This window comes from Peromyscus eremicus, chromosome 8b, assembly GCF_949786415.1.
Source record: "Peromyscus eremicus chromosome 8b, PerEre_H2_v1, whole genome shotgun sequence".
NCBI lineage: Eukaryota > Metazoa > Chordata > Mammalia > Rodentia > Cricetidae > Peromyscus > Peromyscus eremicus.
The window spans coordinates 35,731,010-35,758,505 of record NC_081424.1 but is presented as its reverse complement, the minus strand read 5'-3'; the positions used below and the strand labels follow the sequence as shown (position 1 = coordinate 35,758,505).

General features: G+C 41.1%; 1 protein-coding gene across 3 annotated transcripts; it reads left to right on the top strand.

Annotated features, from left to right (window-relative positions):
• The first annotated feature begins 2,299 nt into the window (after positions 1–2,299).
• On the top strand, positions 2,300–23,992 carry Mtfr2 (mitochondrial fission regulator 2). 3 transcript variants are annotated; one of them, XM_059273048.1, is made up of 8 exons: positions 2,300–2,438; positions 2,847–2,947; positions 9,872–9,976; positions 10,588–10,700; positions 13,770–13,924; positions 16,389–16,731; positions 17,705–17,876; positions 23,360–23,992. In XM_059273048.1, the coding sequence occupies exons 1-8, from the start codon at positions 2,426–2,428 to the stop codon at positions 23,363–23,365; spliced, it is 1,008 nt and encodes a 335-aa protein (XP_059129031.1). In that variant the 5' UTR covers positions 2,300–2,425; the 3' UTR covers positions 23,366–23,992. The 3 variants fall into 3 exon arrangements, with proteins under 3 accessions (XP_059129031.1, XP_059129029.1, XP_059129030.1); XM_059273046.1 differs by having other exon boundaries at positions 13,680–13,924; XM_059273047.1 differs by lacking the exon at positions 2,300–2,438 and adding an exon at positions 2,512–2,613 and having other exon boundaries at positions 13,680–13,924.
• Positions 23,993–27,496: the final 3,504 nt, after the last annotated feature.

The following is a 27,496-nucleotide window of genomic DNA, read 5'->3' as shown; positions in this document are numbered from 1 at the left end:
GATCTCTGTGTCCCAAGGATAGTCTTCACCTCCATTCTGCTTCCGCCTCCCAGATGCTGGGATTTCAGGCCTGTGCCAGTACCCAGCTACTAAAAAATAATAAACTTTTGCTTGTAATTGAAAGAGATATTTAGTTGATAGGATTTATAGTAAAAATGTGAGGGGTGGAGAGATTGCAGCAGTAAAGAACAGTTGCTCTCCCAGAGGACCTGAATTAGTTGCCAGCACTCACATGGTGGCTCATGACCATCTATAAACACAATACTAAGGGGTCCAACAGGCATGCACATGGTGCATATACATAACATGTATGTAAACATTGGTATAAAGTCCAATGTAGGAAAATTTAAAATAACTTTTAGTTTGTTTTATGTGCATTCGTAGTTTGCATGTATGTCTGTGAGGGTGTTGGGTCCCCTGGACGCAGAGCTATATAGACAGTTGTGAGTGGCCATGTGGGCACTGGCATTTGAATCTGGGTCCTCAGGAAGAACAGCCAGTGCTCTTACTGCTGAACCGTCTCTCTAACCCTGATAGTGGTTACTTAAAAAAGAAAAGTTATTAGGGGACTTGAGACCCCTAATGGCTCAGATACAGGGGTAACTTACCTGCTTTCCCTGGCACAGCTTCTTCCATTCAAGGTTGTCCATGGTTGCTTGCCAGGGATCATGACCTCCTTCTCCCCTTCCTTTGCAACTGAGCAGATGGCAGGATAGAGGTGGTCTGAAGGGAGAAAGGAGAAATGGTGGGGAGGGGTGGGGTGGGGAGGGGTAGGGAGTTAATACAGGAGGAGATGGGGGGGATAAATAGTACTAAGCATAATAAAAGCCATACAGAATCATTTTATATTTACTAAATTTACATGTGATACAATGAGTATATATGCATACATAAACTATATAGTTTAAGTGAGATTATGCCACTGGAGTGATAATGGTCTCCATAAGAGCTATATAAAAAAACCCAATAGAAATCCCAGTACCAGGCATGAGAAATGTCCTTTCAAGTTGTTGGTCAGGTGAATATAAGAGACTCCAAAAACTATTTAGGCTATTGCTGGTGCCCTCAGTTGCCTCTCAGAAATTGAAGGTACATCCCTATTACAGCTGAAGACATCACACACTTAAGACTCAAGGACTTGTATTGATCTGACCCATAAATAATCCCAGCACTCAGGTCGCAAGGGCAGCAATTTCAGTTCAACCTTTGCTAATGTGAGATCATGTCTCAAAAAGTCAAACCATCATCAACAAAAACTACTAAACAAAGAAGCAAAACAACACATTCCTCCAGAGTATTTATGCAGTCTGGGTTGGTTGTTTTTAGAAGTTCTGTGTTCCTTTATGCTGCACCTTTTCTAGTTTGGATTTCCTATTCTAGATCGCTTGACATATTTCAATTACACATCGATGCTTTATTGTTACCAACTAAAATTGTTAGGATTAAGAGAACATTCCTAACAAATCAGAAAAAACATATTATCCTTAAGATTTTTTCAGAACTTTATGCCATGTCCTCATGGCATGCCAAACCTTTAGAATTATTTAACTGAAGTTTTGTAATTAAATATCAATTTTTGGATTGGATTGTAGCAGGTATAGATACACAGGCAGTGTGTTGCACTCTGCTTTCCATTATGTTTTACTGTCAATGCAAAAAACAGTTCTTTTTTTTTGGGGGGGCGGTAATTTAATGAGAACCTTTTTGATTTTCACTAGCTTTCAAAAGTTTGAAATGTAAAGGTGTAAAAGTCTTGTCTTAGGGCCAGCGAAAATGGCTCTGTGGGAAAAGCACCTTGCTACCAAACCTAAGGTCTCATGTTTAATCCTGGATCCCACATAGTAGAAGGTGAAGACCAACTCCCACAAATTGTCCTTTGACTCTCATGAGGGTTCTGTGGCACGTGCACATGTGGGCGTGCGCACACACTAAATACAGGTACACAACAAAGTAGACTGGATATTGTGCCTCAACATGAGCAATTCCAGCATTTAGCTTACGGCTAGGTATTTCCGCAGAGTGACCAAACACCCGCAAGTCCGTTGGCGGAATCCGTCGAATGTTGGGAAGGCATACCATCATTGCGGTAAGTGTAGAAGGCAATGCCTTCCCGACAAAGGACTGAGTGATGCACAAAGATGCAGGGGTACCCAGACGACTGCCGCTGGAATGCATTCTGCGCATGCGCCCCATTGGGGCGGCTATTGGTCCTTGGCCTTCCAATCACAAGCGGCCTTCTCTAGTCTCGCCCAATGGGGACAGGCGCCGAGTCCGGGCCCGCGGAGCTTGATAGTTGGTCCTGGAGGCGGAAGCGGCGAGCCGGCCGGGTGCGAGCGGGTCGGACCCTCAGAGCCCGCCGTGGCGGCGGACCCGCGCCCGTGTGGCGGCGCTGCTGGAGGGCTCCCGGGCGCCCTGGCGGCGTGCAATGCAGCGGGAGGGTGAGTGTCTCGGGCTCCGCCGGACCCGTGGCTTCCGGTCCGCCGTCGGTGACGGAGGGGCGGGTGTGGAAGGAGCGGCGGTGTGGTTCTGAAGCCTTCCGGGGGCGACAGAGCCCCCGGGACCGTGTAGTTTGGCTGTCGCACATTGACTTGTCAGGGACCCTTGACAAACACTGTAAGGTTTTAACGTAACAGCAAAATTTCATTGTTAGTGTTCTCCTACAACCCCCCCCCCCCCACACACACACACCGCGTGCCCTTTCTTTTTCTCTTCCTCTTCCTTCAAAATGAAAGCTTTTCAGGAGCAGTCAGTTGATGGTGTAGTATATCATGAAAGGTTTCTTTAGGCTCTTTAGTGCGATCTACGTGTCAATTAATTGTAAGAGTAATAATAACTTCTCTTCGAAGGTACCAACGAGCAATGTTTCCTTGAACTTGCTTCACCAATGTCTCTCATGCTGAATCTGTTAAGAAACATGCTGGCATATTTTGGTGTTCCTGTAGACCAGGTAAATGTCTTTAATGAATTTTGCTAACTTTATTTTTGGGTCTCGTTGTCTTTTTGAGACAGGGTATCATATATGTAATGATAAATAAAAAAGAGAGTTGAAGTGGGTACCTTAGGGCGGGCCCTGCCAATGTATGCCACTAAGCAAACATGTCATGTGCAACAGGGTTAGTGCAAGACGTTTATTTGGGGAGGGGGAGCGTGAAAGAGTGAAAGGCCATGTTGGAGTGGGGACAGAGAGAGGCAGGCAGACAGACAGACAGACGGAAGAAACAGGAGGAAGAAGAGAGGCAAGAAGAGGCAAGATAGCAAATTGTGCCTGGGGTGCACTTTTAAGGGGTGCACTTGTCGCATAGCTGACAGTGGAAAGGCACCTGGCGACAGGTGATGATGTAACTTAATGTATGCTGTAAATATACAACAGTGTAGCCCAGGCTGAATGTCTGGATTTTGCTGACTTTGCTCTTCGGTCTCATTATTGTTGTTTTGAGCCAGGGAATCTTGTAGACCAGGCTGTCCTTATCCTTTTATCTCACCTCCCAGGGGCTGGGATTACAGATGTACACCCTCAGGTTGGGTTTTGGTGCATCATTTTGAACATGTTTTCCGCCCTGGGTAGTTTTGTCAACTTGGACATTAGAGTCCGCGTGGGAAGAGGGACCCTCAAGGAACTGCCTAGATCAAACTGGCCTCTGTGGCCTTGTCTCTATGTGATTATCCTTACTGTTGATAGCCACCTGTGAAGGACACCATTCTTAGGCAGATGAGTTCTGAGCTGTATGAGAAAGCTAGTTGAGCATGGGCCAGTGGTTTCTGCTTGGGTTCTTGCCTGACTTGCCTCAATGATGAATTGAGACTGAGAAGTTGTGCTGGCTAGTTTTATGTCAATTTGACACACGCTATAGTCATCTGAGAGGAGGGAACCCTGATTGAGAAATTGCTTTCATAAGGCTATAGGCAAGTATGTAGAGCATTTTCTTAATTAGTGATTTATGGGGGAGGGCCCAGCCCTGAGGTGGTGGTCCTGGGTTCTATAAGAGAGAGTAGGTGGAGCAAGCTAATAAGCTGCACTCCTCGATGGTCTCTGCATCAGCTCCTCCCTCCAGGTTTCTGCTGTTGGAGTGCCTGTCCTGAGAGCTTTCCCCTCTCCCCAGTTTGCCCTTGGACATGATGTTCCATCACAGCAGTAGTATCCCTGAATAGGACAGAAGTTTGAGCCAAGTAAACCTGTTCCTCTCCTAAGTTGCTTTTGGTCATGGTGTTTATCACAGCAGCAGATAGGGAACAACAATAACAACAACTTAACACCAGGGCCTGGTAGGACAGTCTTGTAATCTTAGTTGTGGGAGATCTCAAGTTCAAGGTCTCCTTAGGCTACAGAGTGAGTTGAAGAGCAGCTTGGGCAACTCAACTTAGTGAGACTGCACCTCCAAACAAAAAGTCATAAAGCAGGGCTAGTGGTGTACAGATCAGCGGCTCAGTGGCAGAGCACTTACCAAGAATGAGCAAGGCTCCTAAATTCAATCCATTTGGGTGAGAAAACCTCTATGTAAACATTTGTTACTTCTCTGTAGGTGGGAGAAAGATGAGTGTGCAGTAGGTTAACGTTGATAGTTTTGGTTTAAAAACAGTGGCAAGGTGGTTAGTAATCTCTTTACTCTCTTTTCAAAGCCCAATAAGAAATACAACAAAGGGAGTGTCTTAGTTAGGGTCTCTATTGCTGTGAAGAGACACCATGACCACGGTAATGCTTATAAAACATTTAAACATTATAAAACATTTAACTGGGGTGGCTTACATTTTCAGAGGTTCAGTGCATTATCATCATGGTGCTACATGGTGGTATGCAGGCAGACATGGTGCTGGAGAAGTAGCCTAGTGTACTGCATTTTGGCTTGCAGGCAACAGGAAGTGGTCTGAAACACTGAGTGGTATCTTGAGCATATCTGAGACCTCGAAGCCAGTTTGCAGTGATATACTTCCTCCAACGAGACTACACCCACTCCAACAAAGCCAGACCTCCTAATAGTGCCATTCCCTTTGGTGGCCATTTTCTTTCAAATCACCGCAGGAAGTAAAATGTGGACATGACCTTCACAGAATTACAGTTGTATACTTAAAAAAAATAGTTTTATTTAAGATAATTTATGACTAAGTTTGTTTGTGTGTGTGTGTGTATATATATATATATATATATATATATATATATATATATATATTAGTATGAGAACACAAAAGTTCAATAAACCTAGAATAAGTCCGAGGGAGAGAAGATGACTCTAAGATTGATAATTATGCATCTAATTTTGTCTCTGAGTTGAACATGTGCATCTCAATAGTGTAGACATAAGTTTTCTCAGGTCTCATCCGGCCCTGCAGTCCCTCAGCTGCTTATAAAATAATCATTCAGAGGCTTAATATTAATTACCAATTGTATGGCCTATGGCAGACTTCTTGCTAGCTAGCTCTTATAACTTAACCCATTTTTGTTAATCTGTAAGTTGTTACATGGCTGTGGTATATTACCGGTCTGCTGGCATCTTGCTGCTCCTTTGGAGGCGGCTGGCATCTCCTCCTCCTCTCCTTTCTTCTCTCTGTGTATCTGCTTGGATTTCCCGCCTGCCTTTAAGTTGCCTTGCCATAGGCCAATGCAGTTTATTTATCCACCAATCAGAGCAACACATATTTACAGCATACAGAAAGGCATCCCATAGCACAATAGTATTGGTTCTGTAAGTGATACAGAGGAGCGATGCATAATTCTTGTCCTTATGGTGTTAAAAATAGGAATGAGAGCCAGACGTGATGGTTTGCACCTTTAATCTCAGTACTCTGAAGGTAGAGGCCTATAGTGGGCTGAACCTTCCCACATTAATCATTAATCAAGAAAATGTCCCTTGGCCTTGCCTACAGTCCAGTCTTACGGAAGCATTTTCTTAATTGAGATTCCTTCTTCCCAGATGACCGTGCTGTGTCAGGTTGATAAAAAACTAACGAGCACAATTAACTTCAGTATATTTTCAAGTTCTGTTAAAAATTTGAAAAACAAATGCCAAGTGACAGACCAGTGCACTGGAGAGCGTGATAGGGAAGGGACTCTGAATCTAGAAGCTGGGAAGGAAGAGTGGGCTCCATCCTAAACGGAACAAAAATGAGAGGTGGTGGGGAGAGATTTTGGATGATGAGAAATGAAATGTGTCACATAGAAGTCTGTGGCTTTCATTTTTCTGTTTTCGGGACTAGAACTCCAAGATGTTAGGTAAGTGTTCCACCAGCTAACCCATGCTCCCTGCCTCTGAAGTGTTCTGGCTTTTTGATAGAAGCAAGGTCACTTGTATGTACTGGAATTGGTGTAGGGGGATAACATATTGGAGGTAGCTTTATTTGGCTTAGGATCAACATACATGACATGAAGTGATTGCAAACTGTTTACTTGTGAGAACTCAGAATGCTTGTGATGTCAATGTAAATTTGTAATTGAAAAAATATTTTGTGAGTTTTTCCCCTGTAAGAATAATTAGGGGTTATTCATTAGCAACAAGAGTATGAAGTACTTTTGAATGGAATGAGCATTATCACTGAAGTAATTAACCAGCAAATCCATGCTTGGTAGGAAAATCAGTAAAGTCCAAATGAGAGCTCTGGACCAGGCATAGAGGTGGTAATGAAGATGGCCAGTAAAGGAATGAAAGAGTTAGAGGAACCAGAGTTTCTGGGGATAGAAACCACAGAGCCAGTCATGAAGACACATTAACCAAAAGTTGGATGACTGTGTATTTTCACTGTGACCTCTGGTTCTTAGCAGGGCTGCACATATGAATGGTCCAATATTTATTTTTAGTTTGTGTTTATGTGTGGATGCCTACATGCATGTATATCCACCACGTGTGCATGATTGGTATCCAAGGAGGCCAGGAAAGGGTGTTAGATTACTTAGAAATGGAATTAAGGGCAATTATAAATTGCCATGTGGGTGCTGGGAACTGAACTCAGGTCCACTGCAAGAGCATCAAGTGCTCATAACCACTAAGTGTCTCTCCACCACCTACTTATTTTTAAAGGTATTTGAACATTATTTTAATTATTTATGTGTGTGTATGTGTATGTATATATATGTATGCATGTGTGTGCAAGCGTGTGTACTGTGGTACATGTGTGGCAGTCAGAGGACAACTGTCAGGAGTTCTCTTCTACCATATGGGTCCTGGGATTGAATTCAAGTTATCAGGTTTGGTTGGTGGCAAGTGTCTTTACTCACTGAGCGATCTCCCCTGCTTCATTTATTTTTTTGATGTGTGTGTGTGTGTGTGTGTGTGTGTGTGTGTGTGTGTGTGTGGTTGAACCTGGGGCCTTAGGAATTGTAAGCACACTTCATACTACTGAGTGTAGAATACTTTCAATAGAAATGCTTAGGTCTTCCAAAATTCTGATATTAATAGGTCTAGGATCTGTTTCTTCTAGAGTGTGCTATCTAATAGGGTAGCCACTGGCCACATTTTCCCTCCCTGCCTTTTCCTTTTAAATTTTGACACAGGGTTTTTGTATATGCTAAAATACAAGCCAGGATGGCTTTGAATTTTTAGTCCTGTCCCAGCAACCCCAAGTATTGAGATTACAGGCATATTCCATGACACCCAGCCACATGCCACATTTAAGTACTTTAAGTATTTAAATTAAGTTCTCCTATAGGTAAAAATAACAAATTTTGAAGACCTAGTGAAAAAAGGTAAAATCATCTCATTAGGAATTTAAAAATGTCCATTATACATTAGTATATGTACTTGTAATATATTTCTTCTGGAGAGCATCTGAGATGATACTTGTATATCCATGGGGATAGTTACTTCCCCAAAGGATGCAAGTAAAATTAGAAGCCATCTGGGCCTGCCTTCAAAGAGTTCACAGTCGAATGGAGGAGAGAGAGCTGCCAGTGAAACAAAGGCTCCTGTAACTGAAGATCTCAAGTTGAAGATGACTGGGGTACAGACTGAATTCAAGGCTAGTTTGGGTAATTCAGTGAGAGCTCTGTCTGAAATGACAGGTACAAGAAACCCTCCTAACTTTTCACCTGGACCACATTCTGCATGCCAGTGATTCTGAAATCCAGGTTTTCTTCTGAGTTCTAAAACTGTGAATTTATCTGATTACTGATTATAGTACTTATAAAATATTCTTACGAGGGTGCTAATGGGAGAGTGCTATAGTTTACACTAATAAGGACAGAATATTTGTTATAGTAGGACATTCAGTTGAAGTGCTTTGTAAAGAGCCAATTTCCAGCATATACAAACTGCCATATAAATAACTCTGAATTGTTTAGGATCTGATTTATTGTTCTTTTTAATTTTTCCCTTAATAGGAATAACAAGTATTTTCTATATTGTCTGGCTATCCATGATTTTTTTTTTTTAAATTGTCAGACGTTTCTCTTATCTCTGTCCTTCTCTCTCTTCTTTTCTTTTCTATCTCCTTAAGTTGCCCAGGCTAGCCATATACCTCGGGACTCAAACAGTCCTATTTCCTAAGCCTGCTGAGTAGCTGGGGCTATGTATAAACCCTCACATAGTAGCTGAAATTGCCAGCTTTTGCTTCAAAAGATGGAATTATTTTGTAGGTAAAGAGAGATAACTTTTCTGCATGAAGTTTTAGCCAGGGTTCTCTAGAGAAACAGAACTTACAGAATGAATCTCTTTCTATAGAAAGGAGCTTTATTAGAATGACTTACAGGCTGTGGTCCAGCTAACACAACAGTGGCTGGCAATGAACACAAAGTCTAAGAATCCAGATGTTGCTTCGTCCACAAGGCTAGATGTCTCAGCTGGTCTTCAGTAGACTGTGGAATCCTGAAGAAGGCTCTAATGCCAGAGAAGGAATGGACTTGCTAGCAAGGCAGGAGCAAGCAGGCAAAGAGCAAAAGCTTCTTTCTTCCAAGTCCTTATATAGGCTTCCAGCAGAAGATATGGCCCAGATTAAAGGCATGTGTCTTCCCATGTCAAGATCTGGAGTAGAAGTGTATCTTCCTACTTCAAATTAAGCAAAAATTTCCTCACAGGTGTGCCCTCTACCTTGAGATTTAGTTAGTTCAGATGTAGTGAAGTTGACAACCAAGAGTAGCCACTACATTCTCCAAGCTATTCAGTTAGATATCTGAGCTAGCCCAGGCTCTATTGTAGCTCTATTGCAGCCCAGGCTGGCCTCAAACTTGAGATCATCTACCTCTGTCTCCCAGGTGCTGGGATGGAGGTGGACACCCCTGCACACACACCACAGATATATATCCAGTCTGTGTGAGAATATGTTTGCATGTGTGTGCATGTGGAAGCCACAGCTCATTCCTTAGAACTCTGACTACTTTTTTTTTTATTTGATGTATATTTTGCCTGTATGTGTCTCTGCACCACTTGTGTACCAGAGGGGGGCATCAGGTCCCCTAGAACTGGGGTCACAGATGGTTGTGAGCCACCATGTAGATTCTGGGAATCAAACCTAGGTCCTCTGGAAAAGCTTTTAACTTCTGAACCATCTCCAGCCGTCCTCCTCCCTTTTTTGAGACAGGTTTCTTACTGGCCTGAGATTCCTCATTTCAGCTAGGCTGGCTAGCTAGACCTCAGGGATCTGCCCATCTCTGCCTCTCCAGCTTTGGGATTCCAGGAGTGCATCACCATGACCAGCTTTTTTTTTTTTTTTACAAGGGTTCTGGATATCAAATTTAGCATGGATCTCATGTGTCCATGCTAAACTTTACTGATCACACTTTAGAGTTTTTTTCAAGATAATAAAGTTTAATTCTTCAAGGAAGACACTTTAAGTGTATGCTATTATGTTTTCTTTGTATACATAAATAAATGTTACTACATCTGTTACATCTTAGATATATATAAACATATTTAGCTGGAGTGTATTTTAAACAAAACTTTATTTATAGGATTTGCTGATTTGGCCAAATAAAGACTATGGGTCAGCTCGGAGTATCATTCGTATTATTGGGAGACTACTTCCTTTAGAACCTTGTCGAAGACCTAATTTTGAGGTAAGTTAGTCACCATGTGTTAAGTCCTGGGTATAAAGTAGTGCTGGGTACTCCCAGGAAAATAGGATAGAAGGAAAAGAAAAGTGCCTGCAAGCCAAGGACCTTTACTGACTGCTCGAAATAAATCAATCTCACATGTGTTTTTGTTTCTTTAATTACATCCAAAGACAGGTACAAAGAATACCTGGAGCTTGTTTTTTTTTTTTTTTTTAAAGTTTTATTTATTATATATACAGTGTTCTGCTTGCATGTATGCCTGCATGCCAGAAGAGGGCACCAGATCTCATTATAGATGGTTGTGAGCCATCATGTGGTTGCTGGGAATTGAACTCTGGACCTCTGGAAGAGCAGCCTGTGCTCTTAACCTCTGAGCCATCTCTCCAGCCCCCTGGAGCTTGTTTTTACCCTACTTTTTTTTTTTATATTTTTGCTGTGTGATAGATGAGATTAGTCACAGGGAGAAAATGTTGTATGCATAGGTTGTAGAGTAACATTTCTCCAGCGTTTTTTTACGTTTTGGACTGTTAACTTATTTACTATGAGGAAGCATGAGACGTGTGTTTTCCCTGATTCCTGATGGAGCTCTGACTTTGTTTCCACTTTTGTTCTAGTTGATCCCTCACTTGACCTCTGAGGAGTCTGATGATCATGAACCTAGGGTTCCATCTTTTGCTGATGTTTTGTGTGTGGCAAATGATGAAGAAGCTGTTCATCTCAGATTTCGGTAATTTTATATGCTTGTCTTGGGATGTGGGTGTAGCCTAAAACTTGAATTCTTGCGTGCACTGAAGTTTGTTCCTGCTGACTGGACAATTTTGTCCTGTTTTTGTGACATGGTATGTCCTGATATTTTCCTACTAGAAGAATGGCATCTCATTTTTTGGTGTTTCTTAGCATATATTTAAAAAATGTTTTGCATTAAAATTTTTGAAAATTATTTTTCCCTTTCATACACAAATACATTTTATTTTTTACAAATCACCCCTCACCCTTCCATTCCAACTCTCTCTATATCCTCTCCACTCTCTTCCCAATTTCATGCTGTCGTGTGTGTGTGTGTGTGTGTGTGTGTGTGTGTGTGTGTGTGTTCGTGTTCATGGGTATAAAATCTTCTGAGTCCAATTAATGGTGTTCTCATGTATACACGGGTGGAGGGCTGTCTTTTAGGACTTGAAGTACATTGCTCCAAGATCTTTTGGCTTTCCAAATTTCCAATGAGAAGTCAGTTGGTATTTGATGTAATGGGTTTTGCCTTTATATGAATTGTAACTTCTTTCTTGAAGGTTGCACATCCTTTCTTTTTTCTGTATGTTCAGTGTTTTAGCTATAATATGGCATGGGGAATTTCTTTTTGGTCCAGTGGGTGTTCTGCTTGCTTGCCTCTTGGCTCTGAATGGGCATCTCCTTACTTAGTTATAGGAAATTTTCTTCTATGCTTTTATTGAATGATGTATACCTTTGCCTTGGAATTCTCCTATTCTCATGATTCACAGATTTTCGTTTTTCAATTTCTCCCCAAAGTTCCTGTGTATTCCTTTCTTTAATTTATCATTTTATTTGATTTCATGGTCCATTTCCTCTATATTTTCTTCAGACTTTAACACTCTGTTTTCTCCCATATCATATTGTTGGTAAGGCTTTCCATTTTTGAATGGGTGGTTGAATTTTTCATTTTCATCTTCATTTGCATTTGTATTTTCTTCAACATTTCAATCTCTTGAATTCATTTTTCATGTCCTAGATTGTTTCATTATTTCACTTGCTTGTGTTTTCTTGGACCTCAACCAGGAATTTATTTTTGTCGTCTTTAAGTTCATTCAGGTGTTTATTTTCTGTTTCAGCTCTTTGAACTCTATAATTACTCTTTTAAAATTCTTTGTCTTGAGATTCATTTGGATTCTTTTTGATGAGGAATATTACTGTAGTACTGGTGATATTTGGGGCCATATTGTCTTGATTTTTCATACTGCTTCTACTTTTGCAGTGGGACCTTGGCTATCTCGAGTTAGGTTGTGGAACTGATGGGAGTTTTGTGGTCTACCTATGTTGAGTGGGTGTTTGTTTTTCTGTTACTGTATTTGTACTGGTTTCAGACCAGGTAGGAAATCCTGAAATTGCTGATCAAGGCTGGCTGTGTGAGTAATTGGGTGAGCTCTCCGGGACAGAGTGTTGTCAGCAGAGCCCTTGAATACTTTGTTCATATTCAAACCCAATACCAGGTCTAGGAGTCCGTGGGTTATCAGCGGGGTCCAGGGTCATGTTAATATTGTTTTCTCTTCTTATAAGTAAGGCATTTAAAAATAAATGTTAGGTTTATGCATTTAGCCCTCTATCATGGTTTCCATATGGGCTCTGTATCCATGGGTTCCCATATAGGTTCTACACAATGAAATCAAGTATGGTAGATGGAAAATATTTAGAGAGAAAATTTCACAGATTTCCCAAAAGCAAAAACTTGAATTTATTGTATTTCAGATACTATGCTGTATTTACAAAAACGAAGTGACATAAAGGTCTTGTACTGGGTATCTTAAGTATTTTAGAGATAACTTAAAATAAGCAAAGGATATGCATAGATGCCCTTTTATATAAGGAACTTGAGCGACTTTGGCTTTTTGTGTCTGCAAGGTTCTTGAAACAAATTACTCCATGATTACTGAAGTGGGCTATTTCAAATTTTGGATGTATTTATACTCCTAGCAAGTACTGACTTATATGTTAGACTATTAAGATAGAGGCATTTAACATGATGCATGTCAATTAGTCAATGATTCTAATTAAATTTATTATGTGTCAAATTGGTTTATTTTCAGAAATTTAGAAGATATAAGCTAACCCTAATATAGTCGTGACTGCAAGGCCCTTCAGAACTTAGTATGTAGAATTTCTGAATAAACTTACACTATTTAAAGTCAATCAGTAAAGCAATTCTAGGGTGACTATTTTTGTTTTACACCTTGAGGAAAGGTTCATTTTCTCATTTCCTAGCTGCTTATTGGCCGTGTGTTCTATATATGAATGCAAAAGTCAATTGTAATGTGAGGTGCTCTTTCTTGTGAGTCTAGGGATCATCTCAGGGCAGAGAGAGGTACTCTGATTTTGTTTAGCTTGTTGTTTATATTTGTGTGCTAGAGATTAAATCCAGGGCCTTGCATATGCTAGGCCAGCACTCTGTACCGAGCTGCGTCCCAGGCCCCTGTTTTCTTTTTCCTAAAGAATTGATTTATTTGTCATGTGTGTGGTAGGGGAGGGAGTATGTGCCTGGGAATGCTGGGGCTGTGGATTCCTGGAGCTGGAGTTACAGGGGCTGAACTACCTGACATAGATTCTGGGAGCCAGATCAGCCTGGACTTCATGAGAACCTGTCTCAAAAGAAGAAAACAAAACAAAAAAGCTAACTAACTTTACAAGAGTGGTGTGTACTCTTAACCATTGAGCCATCTCCTCTCCAGCCCTGTTTCTCTCTGTCTCTCTGTCTCTCTGTCTCTCTGTCTCTGTCTCTCTGTCTCTCTGTCTCTGTCTCTCTCTGTCTCTGTCTCTCTCTCTCTCCAGGGTTTCTCTGTGTAGACCAGGCTGGCCTTGAACTCAGAGATCTGCCTGCCTCTGCTTCCCGCGTACTGGGACAAAATGCGTGGGTAGCTGAGATTTCCCTTTGCAGTTGAACATTTTCCTCCCTTTGTTTCTTCTTTCTTTTCACCGACAGACATAGTCTATGGAAAAAGGAGAAGGAAGGGAAAATTGGTCTTTTTCATTCGTCAAAAATAACTTGGGATCCATTATCACCTTCTCTAAGACAGAACAAACCAGTGAAAAACGATTTGCCAGTAAGTGAGGCTGCAATTAAAAAAATAGCTGCCCTTGAAGATGAGCTCACTTTGCTTCGGTCCCAGATTGCTGCAATTGTGGTAATGCAGAGAGCTGTGGAGCTGAGAGAGACTAAAGAGACGGGTGAGTAGGACGAGAGATTTGTTCCCACGAGAGTGACATGAGCTGACACTTACGTGAGCACCATTCTGATGTAAACAACAGTAAATCCCTCGTCGAAGGCTGATGGCCACATGGAATTCTGTCTGGTGGTCACTCAGACTAAACCAAGGGCTGAACTGGATTAGTGAAGATCTTCGTTTGTTTAGGAAGTCATGACTTTTAAGTAAGCTGCAGCAAAGCATTGGAAGCCAGGCCTGGTGGCTCATGCCTGTAATTCCAGAATTCAAGAGGCTGAGGCAGAGGGATTGCCTTGAGTTCTAAGCCAGTCTCAGAAACCAGAAATAAGGCTTTGGGTTAAATCCACAGTGCCACATAAAGCAGGGCATGATTGTGTGCTCCTGTAATTCTAGAACTTGGGAGGTAGAGGCAGGAGGATTAATCTGTCGAAGATCATCTGTAACTACCCAGAGTTTGAGTTAGCCTGGGCTTCTTGAAAACCTCTCAGAAACACCACAACAGGACAAAATAAAAAACTAATACCAATTCCCCCAAACTAATAATTTTTATTTTTCTAAAAATTTTTAATGACTTACTTATTTTTATTTTATGTACATTGGTTTTTTTGCCTCTCTATATATGTCTGTATAAGGGTATCATATCCCCTGGAACTTGAGTCTGCCATGTGGGTTCTGGGAATTGAATCGGGGTCCTCTGAAAGAGCAGTCAGTGCTCTTAAACACTGAGCTTTTTGTCCAGCCCATAAATAGTTTTTAAAAAGGAAAGAAAAAAATGGAAATTAAAGAGGAAGAAAAGTTGTATTGGCTTGAAAGGGCAGAATAGGTTTGAGACCATGGATATTTATAGTCTAGTTGTTTTTATTTTTAACTTTTTTTAGATTTGTTTTATGTGCGTGAATATTTGCCTGTAATGTATGTCTGTGCGCCATGTATGTGCCAGCTACCCACAGATGTCAGAAGAGGGCATTGGACTCCCTGGAACTGGAGTTTTAGGTGGTTGTGAGCCACCAAGTGGATGCTGGCAACTGCACTCTGGTCCTGGAAAAACAAATGCTCTTAATAGTTGAGCCATTTCTCCAGCACCTGGTCCTTAGGTAATTTTTTAAGAAATTATTTTCTTTTATGTGTATAGGTGTTTTCCTGCATGTATGTGCACCACCTGCATACCTGGTGCCTGCAGAGACTAGAATAAAACACTTGATCCTCTGGAACTGGTGTTAGAAACAGTGATGAGCTGCCATGTGGGTCCTGGGAATTGAACCCGAGTCCTCTGTAAGATCAGCCAGTGCTCTTAAGTGCTGAACTACCTCTTGAGCTTGTCGTTAGCTTTTGATGATACTCTCACCAAGTTCAGGTGAATTATATTTTCCAGATGTCTTTTTTTAAGCTTTTGGAGATGTATCTTAAGAGCACACACATTCTGGTATTCCAGAGGACCTGAGTTTGGTCCTCAGTACCCATTTTGAGTGACTCATAACCATTTATAACCCCAGCTGGAGAGGAATCTGACATCCTCTTCTGTCCTCCATGGTCACCTGAGCTCACGTGCACATACCCCTCATACATAATTAACAATAAAAAGAAAATCTTTTTTTAAAAACCATGAGACTTCAGCTATATAGGTTCTGATTTCTTTTCATAACAGATTTGGTTGTAAGAGGCTATATGTAAGTATTATTACTAAAAATTTACATATATATTTATGTATACATAATATACAAATAACTTATATAGTATACTAATAGATACAGCATATATTTACAATATAACATATATATAGTTAAATTATATAATACTTTATATAGGTATATAAACAATTATACATGAGTATAGTCTTTGTTTATTTTGTTTTGTTTTTTTGAAACAGGGTTTCTCTGTGTAGCTTTGCGCCTTTCCTGGAACTCGCTTTGTAGACCAGGCTGGCCTCGAATTCACAGAGATCCTCCTGCCTCTGCCTCCCAAGTGCTGGGATTAAAGGCGAGCGCCACCACTGCCCGGCTACTCTTTCTTTTTAAGCAAGGATGTTTACTCACAGCTCTTTAGGAGTAGATTTATGAGAAAGTTAAATATTCATCATAGGATATCATCTGTAGAGTCATATACCTGTTTCTCAAATGTCATTTTAGAGTGGATACATCAGTTTGAGTTATTAGAAGTTGTTAGTGTTTTGCTTTTAAAACTGGAGAGTGAAGTTGAGGTTTTCTATGGATTCCTAGGAATCACTTTCTTCCTCTTACACTGCATCCTTCAGGGTGTGCCCTGAGACAGCCTGACTGGATTAGAAAGGAACTGACACTTCAGATGGCCATTCCTAGGACTTCCTCAGCAGATGGGGTTGGCTTGCTCTCTTGTCAGAAGTTTAGTTGTATCCCAGAGGCCGTTAATGACTTGTCTCACACTGATTTTATGTATTATGTTGAAGTGAATTGCGCATGGTTTTGGGTTTTCAACAGACTACTTTGTTTTAGGCGTCTGTGACCTCAGTGATGAATCCAGCGTGGAACAAGTGCCGCTTTCATCAGCGGCTGCTGGGCTGAGTGCGGAGCCAGGTCCCCCTCCTAGATTGGTACTTTCTCCTCCTCCTCCTCCTCCACCACCTCTGCCTCAGTTTTCCTTCCAGCCATGTTTTCCTCCCATGCAACCGGGACCTACTAACGGAGGTAATCCGGCAGCTGCAGTGAAAAAGCAACACTCGGGCGTTGACAAGACAAGTGGCAGCCCCCATTCAGAGAGCCAGAGAGTTAGTGACCTTCCACACATGCTGGACGTTCTCAAGGACATGAATGAGGTCAGACTTCGTCCCGTTGAAAGGTATGTCGCCAGAACTTGGGGAAAGAACTGAAATTTTATCAGTGGTTTTCAGAGAAATTGAGAGTTGGTGTGTATATCTTATTTCTTAGCATGTGTGGCCGTCCTCCGGGAGACAATCACCTTTAGTTCTTTTTTTTTTGACTATTTCTTATATTGTCTTACCATACTTCACTGTTTTTTGATATGTTGATTATACTTACTCCATGTTGTAAAGAATTAGGAATATAGTAGTTCCTTCTACCCAATATTTTGCTTTCTCTGAGGTTGGTTATCCTTCAATGGAAAATTCCAGAAGTAGCATGGTTAAATAGTTGTAATTTAATGAAGACTGACTGAATGATGAATGATCTAATTAATGGACAACTAGCCAAATGACTTCATGGAATCTAGTCCTTTCAAACGTTCTTAAAGATTTCTTTTTTCTTTCCTTTTTTTTTTTTTTTTTTTTTTCCTGAGACATGATTTCTCTGTGTAACAGTCCTGGCTGTCCTGGAACTCACTTTTTAGACTAGGCTGGCCTTGAACTCATGGAGATCTGCCTGTGTCTGCCTCTTGAGTGCCTGACTCTTAAAAAGATTTCTTTAAATTCTGTTCAGTGGTGCTGGACATCATGGTGCATGCCTGTAGTCCCTGTACTTGGACAGTAGAAGCAGGATCACAAGTCCAGGCCAGTAGCCTGGTCTGCCTAGTGAATTCTACACTGGGAATTTTGATTAAAAATTAAGGTTTGTAGCAGTGAAAAATGAGGATCCTTGGGTCATGACAGGTTGTGAGAGGCCCCAACTCATGTGGTTTCTTGGTTTTCTGATATTGAATTCTTAGTACTCTTTAGATTCCTCAGTTCAAGGCAGAAATCTCTTAAAGACTAATTAGATTATAATGTGTTTTGCTCATATTCCTGTTATGTTTGTGAACAAAGAGGTAAAATTGCATGAAAGTTTTAATGTATTTGATTGTCTTTTTTTAAAAATAGGTCACCAGGTGGTAGACCCATTCAGAAGAGGAAAAGACAAAGTTCACAATGGGATCCAGTGTCTTTAATAGCCAATGCACTTAAGCAGAAGTTTGCATTTCAAGATGATTCCTTTGACAAAGAAAGTAGATCTTGGGAGTGTTCTCCATTTTCTAGTCCAGAAAGTTCAAGGGTGAGTTGTGGTAATAAAGCATTGACTTAGTTTCTCAAGTATGTTCTTTGTGACAGTGTCTGTATACAGATTCTCTTGAAGTATTTATAGAGGATAAGTTATACATTGTTTTCTATTACTTATTTATCTGAGGTGAGATCTCACATGGTAGCCCAGGCTGGCCTGGAACCTGGGGAAATACTCCTCCTTTAGCCTCTCAAGTGCTAGAGTAGAGCTTTTGAGTTGCTATGGTGGGCCTATCTATTAGTTGTTTTTTGTTTGGTTTTGTTTTTTTAATGCTATTTTTTTTCTTGCCAATTTTGCTTTTAGCTTACCATGAAATAAAACATGATTTGAAAAAACAGATGCATGTGCTTATAATGGTTTGCCTTAGGTAGGTGCTAAGTTGATGTTGCTATCTGTAGTCTGAATGAGATGGTTGAAATTTTAAGAGCACTAGGAAAGAGCTGTGTAATAGATTCAGCCTAACCATACTGCATGTGAATACTGAATACTCCATTATGCTATCAAATATGGCGTGTTTGAATTATTTATTTGAATGAGATATTAACCTTGTTTTTTTTTTTAAAGAAAAGCAAACAGGATCACATCCCCCTTCCCCCGCAACCTTTTCCCCTAAGATAGGCTCACCATGGAGCTCTGACTGGCCCAGAACTCACTAGGTTGAGTTCTGCCTCTGTGTCTTGAATGCTGACATATTAAAGGCTTGTGCCACCAGGCCAGAATCAGTTATCTTTAAAGCAGTGTTTATTGGACGCATCAAGAGGTGTACTTTACGGGATGATTTCCTACTCGTTTAGTTGAGGTCAGACATCAGAATAAACCTTGCAACCAAGAAGATGGGAGGAGGGATGACATCTAAACTCAGTAGATGGCACCCAAGAGTGCCCTGCCACAGAGAGAGACTGGAAAACTGAAATGCCTGTGGCTGCTCAAATAGCATAACGGTGTGGGAGGGGTGTGTCTTTCCAGGAAGGCACATTGTCAGTTAGGTGCGGTCCCTAACTAAGGTTGCCACTGTGTGTGTGCTCTATGTGATGCTTAAGCAGATGTTAACTCAGAACACTGTATTTTATATATGTAAGAAATTCAGGGCTAGGGATCTAGTTAAATGAGAGCATGCCTTGCTACCATGCATGAGGCAGTAGGTTCAATGCCCAGTACCCTAAAACAAACCAACAAAGTACCTGTCCTCTTTCAACCAAAACGAAGGCAAAAAGTAGTTCTCTGTGGAATTACAAGTTGCATCTTCAGTATGCGACTGTCTGAAGTAGGTTTAATTCTACCATTTGTGTAGCACTTGTTCTTTGCAAGGGAAAAGTGCTGTGGGATGGTCTGTATGTCAAGTGTGTTGCTGATTGGTCAGTAAATAAATCACTGATTGGCCATTGGCTAGGCAGGAAGTATAGGCGGGACAAGAAAAAGAATTCTGGGAGGTGGAAGGCTGAGAGAGGGACACTGCCAGCCGCCATCAGGACAAGGAAGATGTAAAGTACCGGTAAGCCACAAGCCACGTGGCAAAGTAAAGATTAATAGAAATGGGCTAAATATAAGAGTAAGAGCTAGACAATAACAGGCCTGAGCTAATGGCCAAGCAGTTTAAATAATGTAAGAGTCTATGTGTTTATTTTATAAATGGGCTCTGAGACTGGCCGGACTTGGTGGCGGGAGTTGGAGAGAAATTCTCCAGCAACAAATGGCGCCCAACGTGGGGCAAGAGTTTCCACCTAAAAACTTAGAAAAAAGATTCTAAAACGGACCTAAAAACAGCTTCCTAATTGTCTCTCTCAAATAAGCGGCAGCTGCCGGTTTGAGCTACTGGCGGGTTCCTAGCATGCGCTCTCGACCTGCAGTATGGTGGGAATGAGGCCTCTGCAAGTAGCACATTAAACTGTGTGGTGAATTTAGCCTTTGCTAGTACAAAACAAAAAAAGAGGTTTCTGGGCTACACGCTACTTTGGTAAAAGCATAGACCCACTATTTCTGAGAGTTACGGCTCCCAGAGCTGGCGGAAAGCGGACTACCGCCATGTTGGGAAGCTAAAATGGGCGGAGCCAGCAGCCACAGCTGCTGCAGTTTAAGGCAAGAGATTCACAATAAGACAGATTCAGATGTAATAGTTTACAATATATGTAAAAGATACGTAGGCTTGAAAGAGACAAAAAAGGTGATATATAGAGTTATAGAAACAAGTACATAGTTTTAAAAAATAAAGTCATTAAAGAGACAGTAAAGGTAGTATAAAAAATAAGCCACGTAAAAATGGATATTACACAGAGAATCTGGATTATGTTGTCTTTGGGATTCTTAACTGCAGAGAAATATTTTATTATAAAGGAAGCTGAGTTAAACCAATATGTATACTTTAAAGATACCTTGACTTCAAAATTTGGATATAAGGATATGTTGCTTTGGAAAAGAGTCTCTTTTGTTTCCACAGAAAGCCAGAGACTATGGATTTGTTCCAGATTAAGATACATCAGGTTTGACCAGCCAAGACCCCCTGAAAGGTCTCCAATGACACCATGGCCCAGATGATTCAACATCCAGAATGGTTTCAAGTCAACTGGCTCAGATATACAGCCTCACGGACTACTCCATGATCCTAAAATTTTCTTTCTGTCTCCATAAGATACAGCGCCCCCCTCCAGCAGGAAGTAGTAAGAGAAGCTACGCCCAAATTCCCAAATATACCAAGCTGGCTTTAGAGATGGAATTGGCTCACTCCCCCTCTAAACCCAGACATATTGCTCAAAAAAAAAAAATGGTTAAGAGATTCTTATGTCCCAAATCAAAAGAGCCCTCTGGTGTGGGACAGACAAAAACCAATATTTTTATTTAAAACAGGTTGATTATAAATACAATCTCTTTCTAAAGAAAAAAAGGGGATAGTTTAGATATGATAGGATGAAAGGGTAGATTAATGAACCTACTGTTAAAGAATAACAACTTGTTTAAAATGTTTTACATCGCTATAGATTTTAGTTTATTGATACAAATTTAAACTTAATTTTGTTATACTATATATATATTTCTATTCTTGTTTGAGGTATTATGTTTATGTAACTCATTTAAAATTGTAATGGATAATTAAAAAATAGATTAATAGTTAGTCATCTATGATAATATTTGTAGCCATGTTAGTTAAGTCTTCTAGGTATACATAGTTATATTTCAGATAGATAGGTAGTCTTCAAACACTTCAAAGACCTACAGAATATGGCATTTAAAATGTTTTAAAAATTTAGACTTTCTGGACAGTGAGACATGTCTGCTCCTGACAGCACCGATTTACTTCAGAGAGGAGGATGGGCATCGAAGACACTCCATACGGAGTTTATCTTCACCTTGACAAAAATAGCCATTTGGGCAAGAAACTGTTCTTGCCTGGACTGCCTGATCAACTGGACATGCAGGACCCATACAAAGGTGACCACTGAACTTTGCTTGACAAAATGGTCCTTCAGGTTCCTGCTTTGCAGAGAAAACTGCCAGACATTCTACAGGACACAGAGAAAAGTGAATAAGAGACTCTAGGCCTGTGGGCTGAAGACAGATGCCCCAACTTTACAAGAGAACTTTGAATGACTGTCCAAGCTGCCAGCTGTCTCTGTCTACCCTACAAGACTCCTAAAAGTTGCTTATATCCTTCTCCATTTCTCAGGTAGTAGTATATCCTTCTGAGGTCTTTGATGTGGTTAAAGACTAGATACTTACAATTTTCCTTAGTTATAATAAAAGATAAGTTAGATATAAAACCTTAAACTTACAAATATAAGATAGATAGGATCTCTTCTTTAATATTGTAACTGTAATTCTTGCTTGATAATTGTTTTGTTATATGTAATTTTACTATGTTAAAGTTAAAACCTTCCTTTTTAAGAAAAGAAAAAGGGGAAGTGCTGTGGGATGGTCTGTATGTCAAGTGTGTTGCTGATTGGTCAGTAAATAAATCACTGATTGGCCATTGGCTAGGCAGGAAGTATAGGCGGGACAAGAAAAAGAATTCTGGGAGGTGGAAGGCTGAGAGAGGGACACTGCCAGCCGCCATCAGGACAAGGAAGATGTAAAGTACCGGTAAGCCACAAGCCACGTGGCAAAGTAAAGATTAATAGAAATGGGCTAAATATAAGAGTAAGAGCTAGACAATAACAGGCCTGAGCTAATGGCCAAGCAGTTTAAATAATGTAAGAGTCTATGTGTTTATTTTATAAATGGGCTCTGAGACTGGCCGGACTTGGTGGCGGGAGTTGGAGAGAAATTCTCCAGCAACAGAAAAGTGCCTCTGTAGCCATAGTTCTGCTTACATGGATGGAGGTATTTGGAAAATGAGCAAGAAATAACAGAAATCCTTCCTGCATCTGTAATGAGCACTTAGCATCTTTGTTTTTAGTTTTTCCTTATTTACAGAGCTTTATAGTGTGCACAGGAAGACTATTTCCCAGTGGTAGTGGATCAGAGAAAGTATCACTGGGTTGTAATGTGCTGTTTGATGCTCATTCATTGTTTCTTTAAAAAGCATTTAAAAGTGTGTGTGTGTGTTTGTGTGTGTGTGTGTGTGTGTGTGTGTGTCTGTCTGTCTGTCTCAACTTAAGGAAGTTGGTTCTCTTTTGGGTCTGTCTGTCTGTCTGTCTCAACTTAAGGAAGTTGGTTCTCTTTTCCCACCTTGTGGGTCCTGGAGATCTAAGTCATCCTCATGTCTGGAGACAGGTGTCTGTACCCACCGAGCCATTGCCTGTCTTTTCTTAGTACTTTTTTTTTTTTTTTTTTTTTTTTTTTTTTTTTTTGGTTTTTCGAGACAGGGTTTCTCTGTGTAGCTTTGCGCCTTTCCTGGGACTCACTTGGTAGCCCAGGCTGGCCTCGAACTCACAGAGATCCGCCTGGCTCTGCCTCCCGAGTGCTGGGATTAAAGGCGTGCGCCACCACCGCCCGGCTCTTAGTACTTTCTTACCACGAGCATTTTAGAAGAAATGTCTTTTTTATTTACTTGAATAGCACTTAGTTTCAGGCTGGATGTAGGGACTTACACTGTTGTTGACTGAAACTTGCTTTGGTTTGAATGTGGGTAGCATCTCCAAGAGGTCTGTGTTCACAGCATGGTGCAGCTGGGGGGTGCTGTTGTCAAGTCATGGGGGACATATTTGTAGAGGGAATTGTGGGACCCTGACCGTTTTCTGGCTCTGTCTTCTGATTTCTGGCCCAAGAGATGAGTGGTTTTGCCTTTCTTTGTACTCCTGCTGTGGTAGCTGCCCCCAGTGGCTGTCAGTCTTGGACTGGAACTATAAGTCAAGAGTCCTCAGCTCTGAGCCCAGCTCCTAACATAGCTTACTCTCACTGTTTGCTGTTGAATGAACTAAACCTCTAAGGGTATTCTCGTACTGGCCTGGCCTGCTTTCTCTTTCTCTTTCTCTTTCTCTTTCTCTCTCTCTCTCTTTCTTTTTAACAGTTCAGTAATTTCTGTTTAAACATCTGCTTTGTTTCAGTTTTGATGTCCCATTTCTCCAGCAGAAAGTCAGCGATCTAAGGGAAGAACAGATATAAAAGCCATTATTCACGGTATCAGAAGGGAAAGCTCTGCCTACACTTGGAAAGACAGATCCAGAAATGCTCTGTGGTATCCATCGCTGCCTTTCAGAGAATTACAACCTCTGTTCAGGTGACTAAGCCATATCCTGGGACTTGTCTGTGCCCAGTCTGAGAAAAGTGTTTAAAAATGCTGGTCCCTGGGTTTGGAATATCTAGCAGTTAACTGGATACTGAAGAGAGTTGGGTGTATATAGATTCCTGCTTTATGTGAGTGCTACTGAAAATGGAATACATGCTTCAGTGACTCTCCTACACAGTTATGGCCCCCTATTTAAACTCCTTTGTAAGTTGGTGTGATCTGGTTGACTTGGCCTTCAGCAACTTGGAGATTTTCAGTGAGCAAAAGATAATTCTTTTCATTAAGTTATAGTTTTAGTTATAAAGGATTGAACTTTCTAAAACTTTCTGAGGTGATCAACTATTCTGACTGCCAAGTACGGCAAGTAGAAGTAGACTCTTGGTAGGTTTTATCTGCAGTGGCTTTGCACATACATATACCTGGCACGTTTCCATTGTTTTCTATTACATTTGTACCCTATTTGTTTTGTTTTGTTTTTTTGTTTTGTTTTGTAAATAGATTGTACAATAAATGGATCTTTTGAACTTGGTTGAGTTTTATAACAATTCAAGTTATATTTTATAAAGTCTGATTTCTTTGTGAGAGGTAGTTGTATAGTTAGAGCTTCTTGGGGGTACAAATGAAACACATAACTTGCAGGAGACATTCTCTCCTCGTCTGTATGCTAATGTGATGACACAAATTTGCATGTCTCCCGACATGCCTTAGCCTAGGCTGCAGTCAGGGAGCAGGGACGTAGAGTCCATGTCAGTGGACTTAGCACCCACCCCCTTTACCGGGTTCTCTGATTTCAGAAGAGCCTAACTTCTCCATCACTTATTTATTAACGTTGATTGTAAAGAACGTAGAAATAGAAACCATCATACAGTAGGGTCTCCATTTTGAATGGCACTATGGCTAGTCTTAGTGCTTTCCGTATATTAACTCATTCAATCCCCACATCAATACTCTGGGTGTAGGCTTTTGTTAGCCTCCTCCTCTCAGTGGATGAGGAACTGGGCAGAGGGAGTTACTAGCCCAGTTAGTCTCCCAGGATCTCATAGCTTTTTAAATAGTGAGTTAGGATTTGAATCCAGGCAGATGGATTTTCCAACCCACATTTTAACCATGGGAAACACTGTAAACACTTATAAAATTTTAACCTATTTATTTAAACTTTGTGTTATTACTGAAAGCGTTTCAGACAGTTTACAGATAAAGTGTGTAAAAACTGCAGCAACGAATTTCAACAGTCAAAAAACCTTAAGACTGTGATGTTCTGTATTTACCACTAGAGGGAAGTACAACACCGAGCACGCCCAGGCTGATAACAGCTGTTAACCACATCCAGATGACAACTGTTTAGAAGTCATAGACAGAACAAGGTTAGATTAAGCAGTAATTGCACAAGCAGCTTATATAAAGGGGAGTCATAAATTATCAATAGCCATATCCTTGACAAACTTAAGATTACTCATATCATTAAGCTAATTCAACTTTCCTCCAGCAAATAGATACATATCTTTAATTAAATTATACTTATTGTTTATTTACCTGTTTTATGTGGATATGTGTAGGTCAGAGGACAGTTTTCAGGAATTTTTCGTAAGGGCTCTGGAGGCTCAGTCTCAAGTCGTCAGGTTCAACGTCAAGTGCTTTTACCCACTGAGCCATCTGGCTGGCCCACAAATAGATACTTGTTAAGAGTCAATAATTAAGCAAGGCGTGGTGTTGTTTAGTTGTTAACATTCAAGATTACTGTAGGTTTCTTCCAAGTTCCCAAGCTTGATAGGACTATTTTACTGCTAGGAAAAGCACAGGATTGCTGTGAGTAACATGACAATAAGTTTTGCTTTTATCTCAGCTTTATCTTGGTAAGGTGATGGAAGTTTGACTGAGTAACTAGAGTTTATACATGCATTATAATACATGCATGTATTGCAATTGTGTAAAAGATCATCTTCCCTTCATGTCCCCTGATGTTAGTCCAGCGTCTGGGTCAAGAGCTAATCCTGACTGGGGCATTAGCAATTTTAGAGCCTGCTGTGGATGTCTTTCTGCACGCTGTGAATATGTGTTGCTCTGATTAGTTGATAAATAAAATGCTGATTGGCCAGTAGCCAGACAGGAAGTATAGACAGAGTAAGCAGACAAGGAGAATTCTGGAAAGAGGAAGGCTGAGTAAGGAGTTGCCAGCCAGTCACAGAGGAAGCAAGTTGACAAGGCAGAACTGAGAAAAGGTACCAAGCCACGTGGCTAAACATAAATAAGAATTATGGGGGGTTGGGGATTTAGCTCAGTGGTAGAGCGCTTGCCTAGCAAGTGCAAGGCTCTGGGTTCGGTCCTCAGCTCCGACAAAAAAAAAAAAAAAAAAAAAGAATTATGGGTTAATTTAAGCATAAGAGCTAGTCAGTAATAAGCCTGAGCTAATGGCCGAGCAGTTATAATTAATATAAGCTTCTGAGTGATTATTTTATAAACTGACCACAGGACTGCAGAGGTCTGGCAGAACTGGAGAAACCTTCCTACTACAAGAGCCACCCACTAGGCCATGGAGTTGTGTGTTTGATGGAGTCAGGTATACTGAAGTTTCCCCTCTGGGTGGGCTGCAGCCTGCAGCATCTGTCTGTGGCATTGGCCTGGCTGTCCTCCCCAAGGACCCTTCAGTTTAGTTCTGCCTCATACAGCTGGTAGCTACAGGGCTGTGCTGCTATTGCCAGCCTTCCCCGGAAGCCATACCATGCTTCCTGCCTCCATAATCCTGATTGTGGTTAGATGATGACTAACCTTAACAGCCACATTCAATGAACACTTAGTTTGTATTAGCCATAATACTGAGTGCTGTAATGAACTTTCACTTGTTAAGTCCTTTCCATAACTTCCTCATAAGCACCATCACACTCATTTCAGAGGAATGGGGAGGTCAGTACTAGACCCGAGATTATACCACTGGAAGCTGCTGAGCCACGACTCGTGACCCAGGCAGTCTGGCTCTGAAGTCCGAGCCACTGACAAACTCCCCCACCCTATGGCATCCACCATTCCCTATGACTTCAGTCCTTCAGTCATGCTCAAGAGAGGCATACAACTTTGGTCCACAAAAGGATACACGGGTACAACCCTGTGTCTTTGTTTGCGGTTTCTACCACAGAGGATTCCTCTTCCTGTTTCAATATGTTTTTTTCTAAAGCCTTTCAGTGGATGTGTTATTGCCTACTCTTTCTCTCAGAACCATGAGCTTCTCTCTGCTGTTAGAGCTGTTGCAGTAACTGCTTCCTGGACTGACTCTCTCCAGTCCCACCAGGTTCTTCTGAGCAACTTGAGGATAGGAACTGGGTCTTATTTATTCTTGCTTCCTCCTAAGTATATAGTTTACTTCATTTAGCACAGCTTTTCAAGAGAGATAGTTATCCCTATTCTATAGATAAAGACAACAGAGTGTATAGGACTCATCTAACAAGTGGGAGAGCTGGGATTGAACCCAGGGTACCTGATCAATAATCTGTATATGCCACTGTTAGACCTCTTTTGACACATGGTATCCCATTTGTCAAAATAGCCTTGATGTAAATGCAAAACTATCAGGATTGGGCCTAAATTGGGTGTGGTTGTGCATTTGAGAGGCGGAGGCAGGAGGATCAGGAGTTTAAGGTTAACTCGGTCTACAAGAGATTGTCTCAAAAACAAATCCGAAACTACATTGGTTTAGTGACTCAGAACTGTAATTCTAGCTGCCTGAAAGGCTGAGGTAGGAAAATTGCGAGTTCAAGGTATGTTTGGGCCATAGAGTGAGGCCAAGGTCAGGCTGGGAATTTAGACACTGTCACAAAAAAGTGAAAAGAAGGCTGGGGATATAGCTCAGCACTTGCCCAGCATTATAGAAGGCTCTAGGTCCAACTCAGTATTGGGGGAAAAAAAAATGTGTACAACCAGCCCAACCCTCTGCCTGAACCACAATGCAGCCACCTTCTGCTGC

Bases quoted from the DNA above. Each gene is read 5' to 3' on its own strand.
- Mtfr2 (XM_059273046.1), top strand. The intron at 9,977-10,587 runs GTAAGTTAGTCA...CTTTTGTTCTAG, and splicing joins GTCGAAGACCTAATTTTGAG to TTGATCCCTCACTTGACCTC. The intron at 16,732-17,704 runs GTATGTCGCCAG...TTTTAAAAATAG, and splicing joins AGACTTCGTCCCGTTGAAAG to GTCACCAGGTGGTAGACCCA.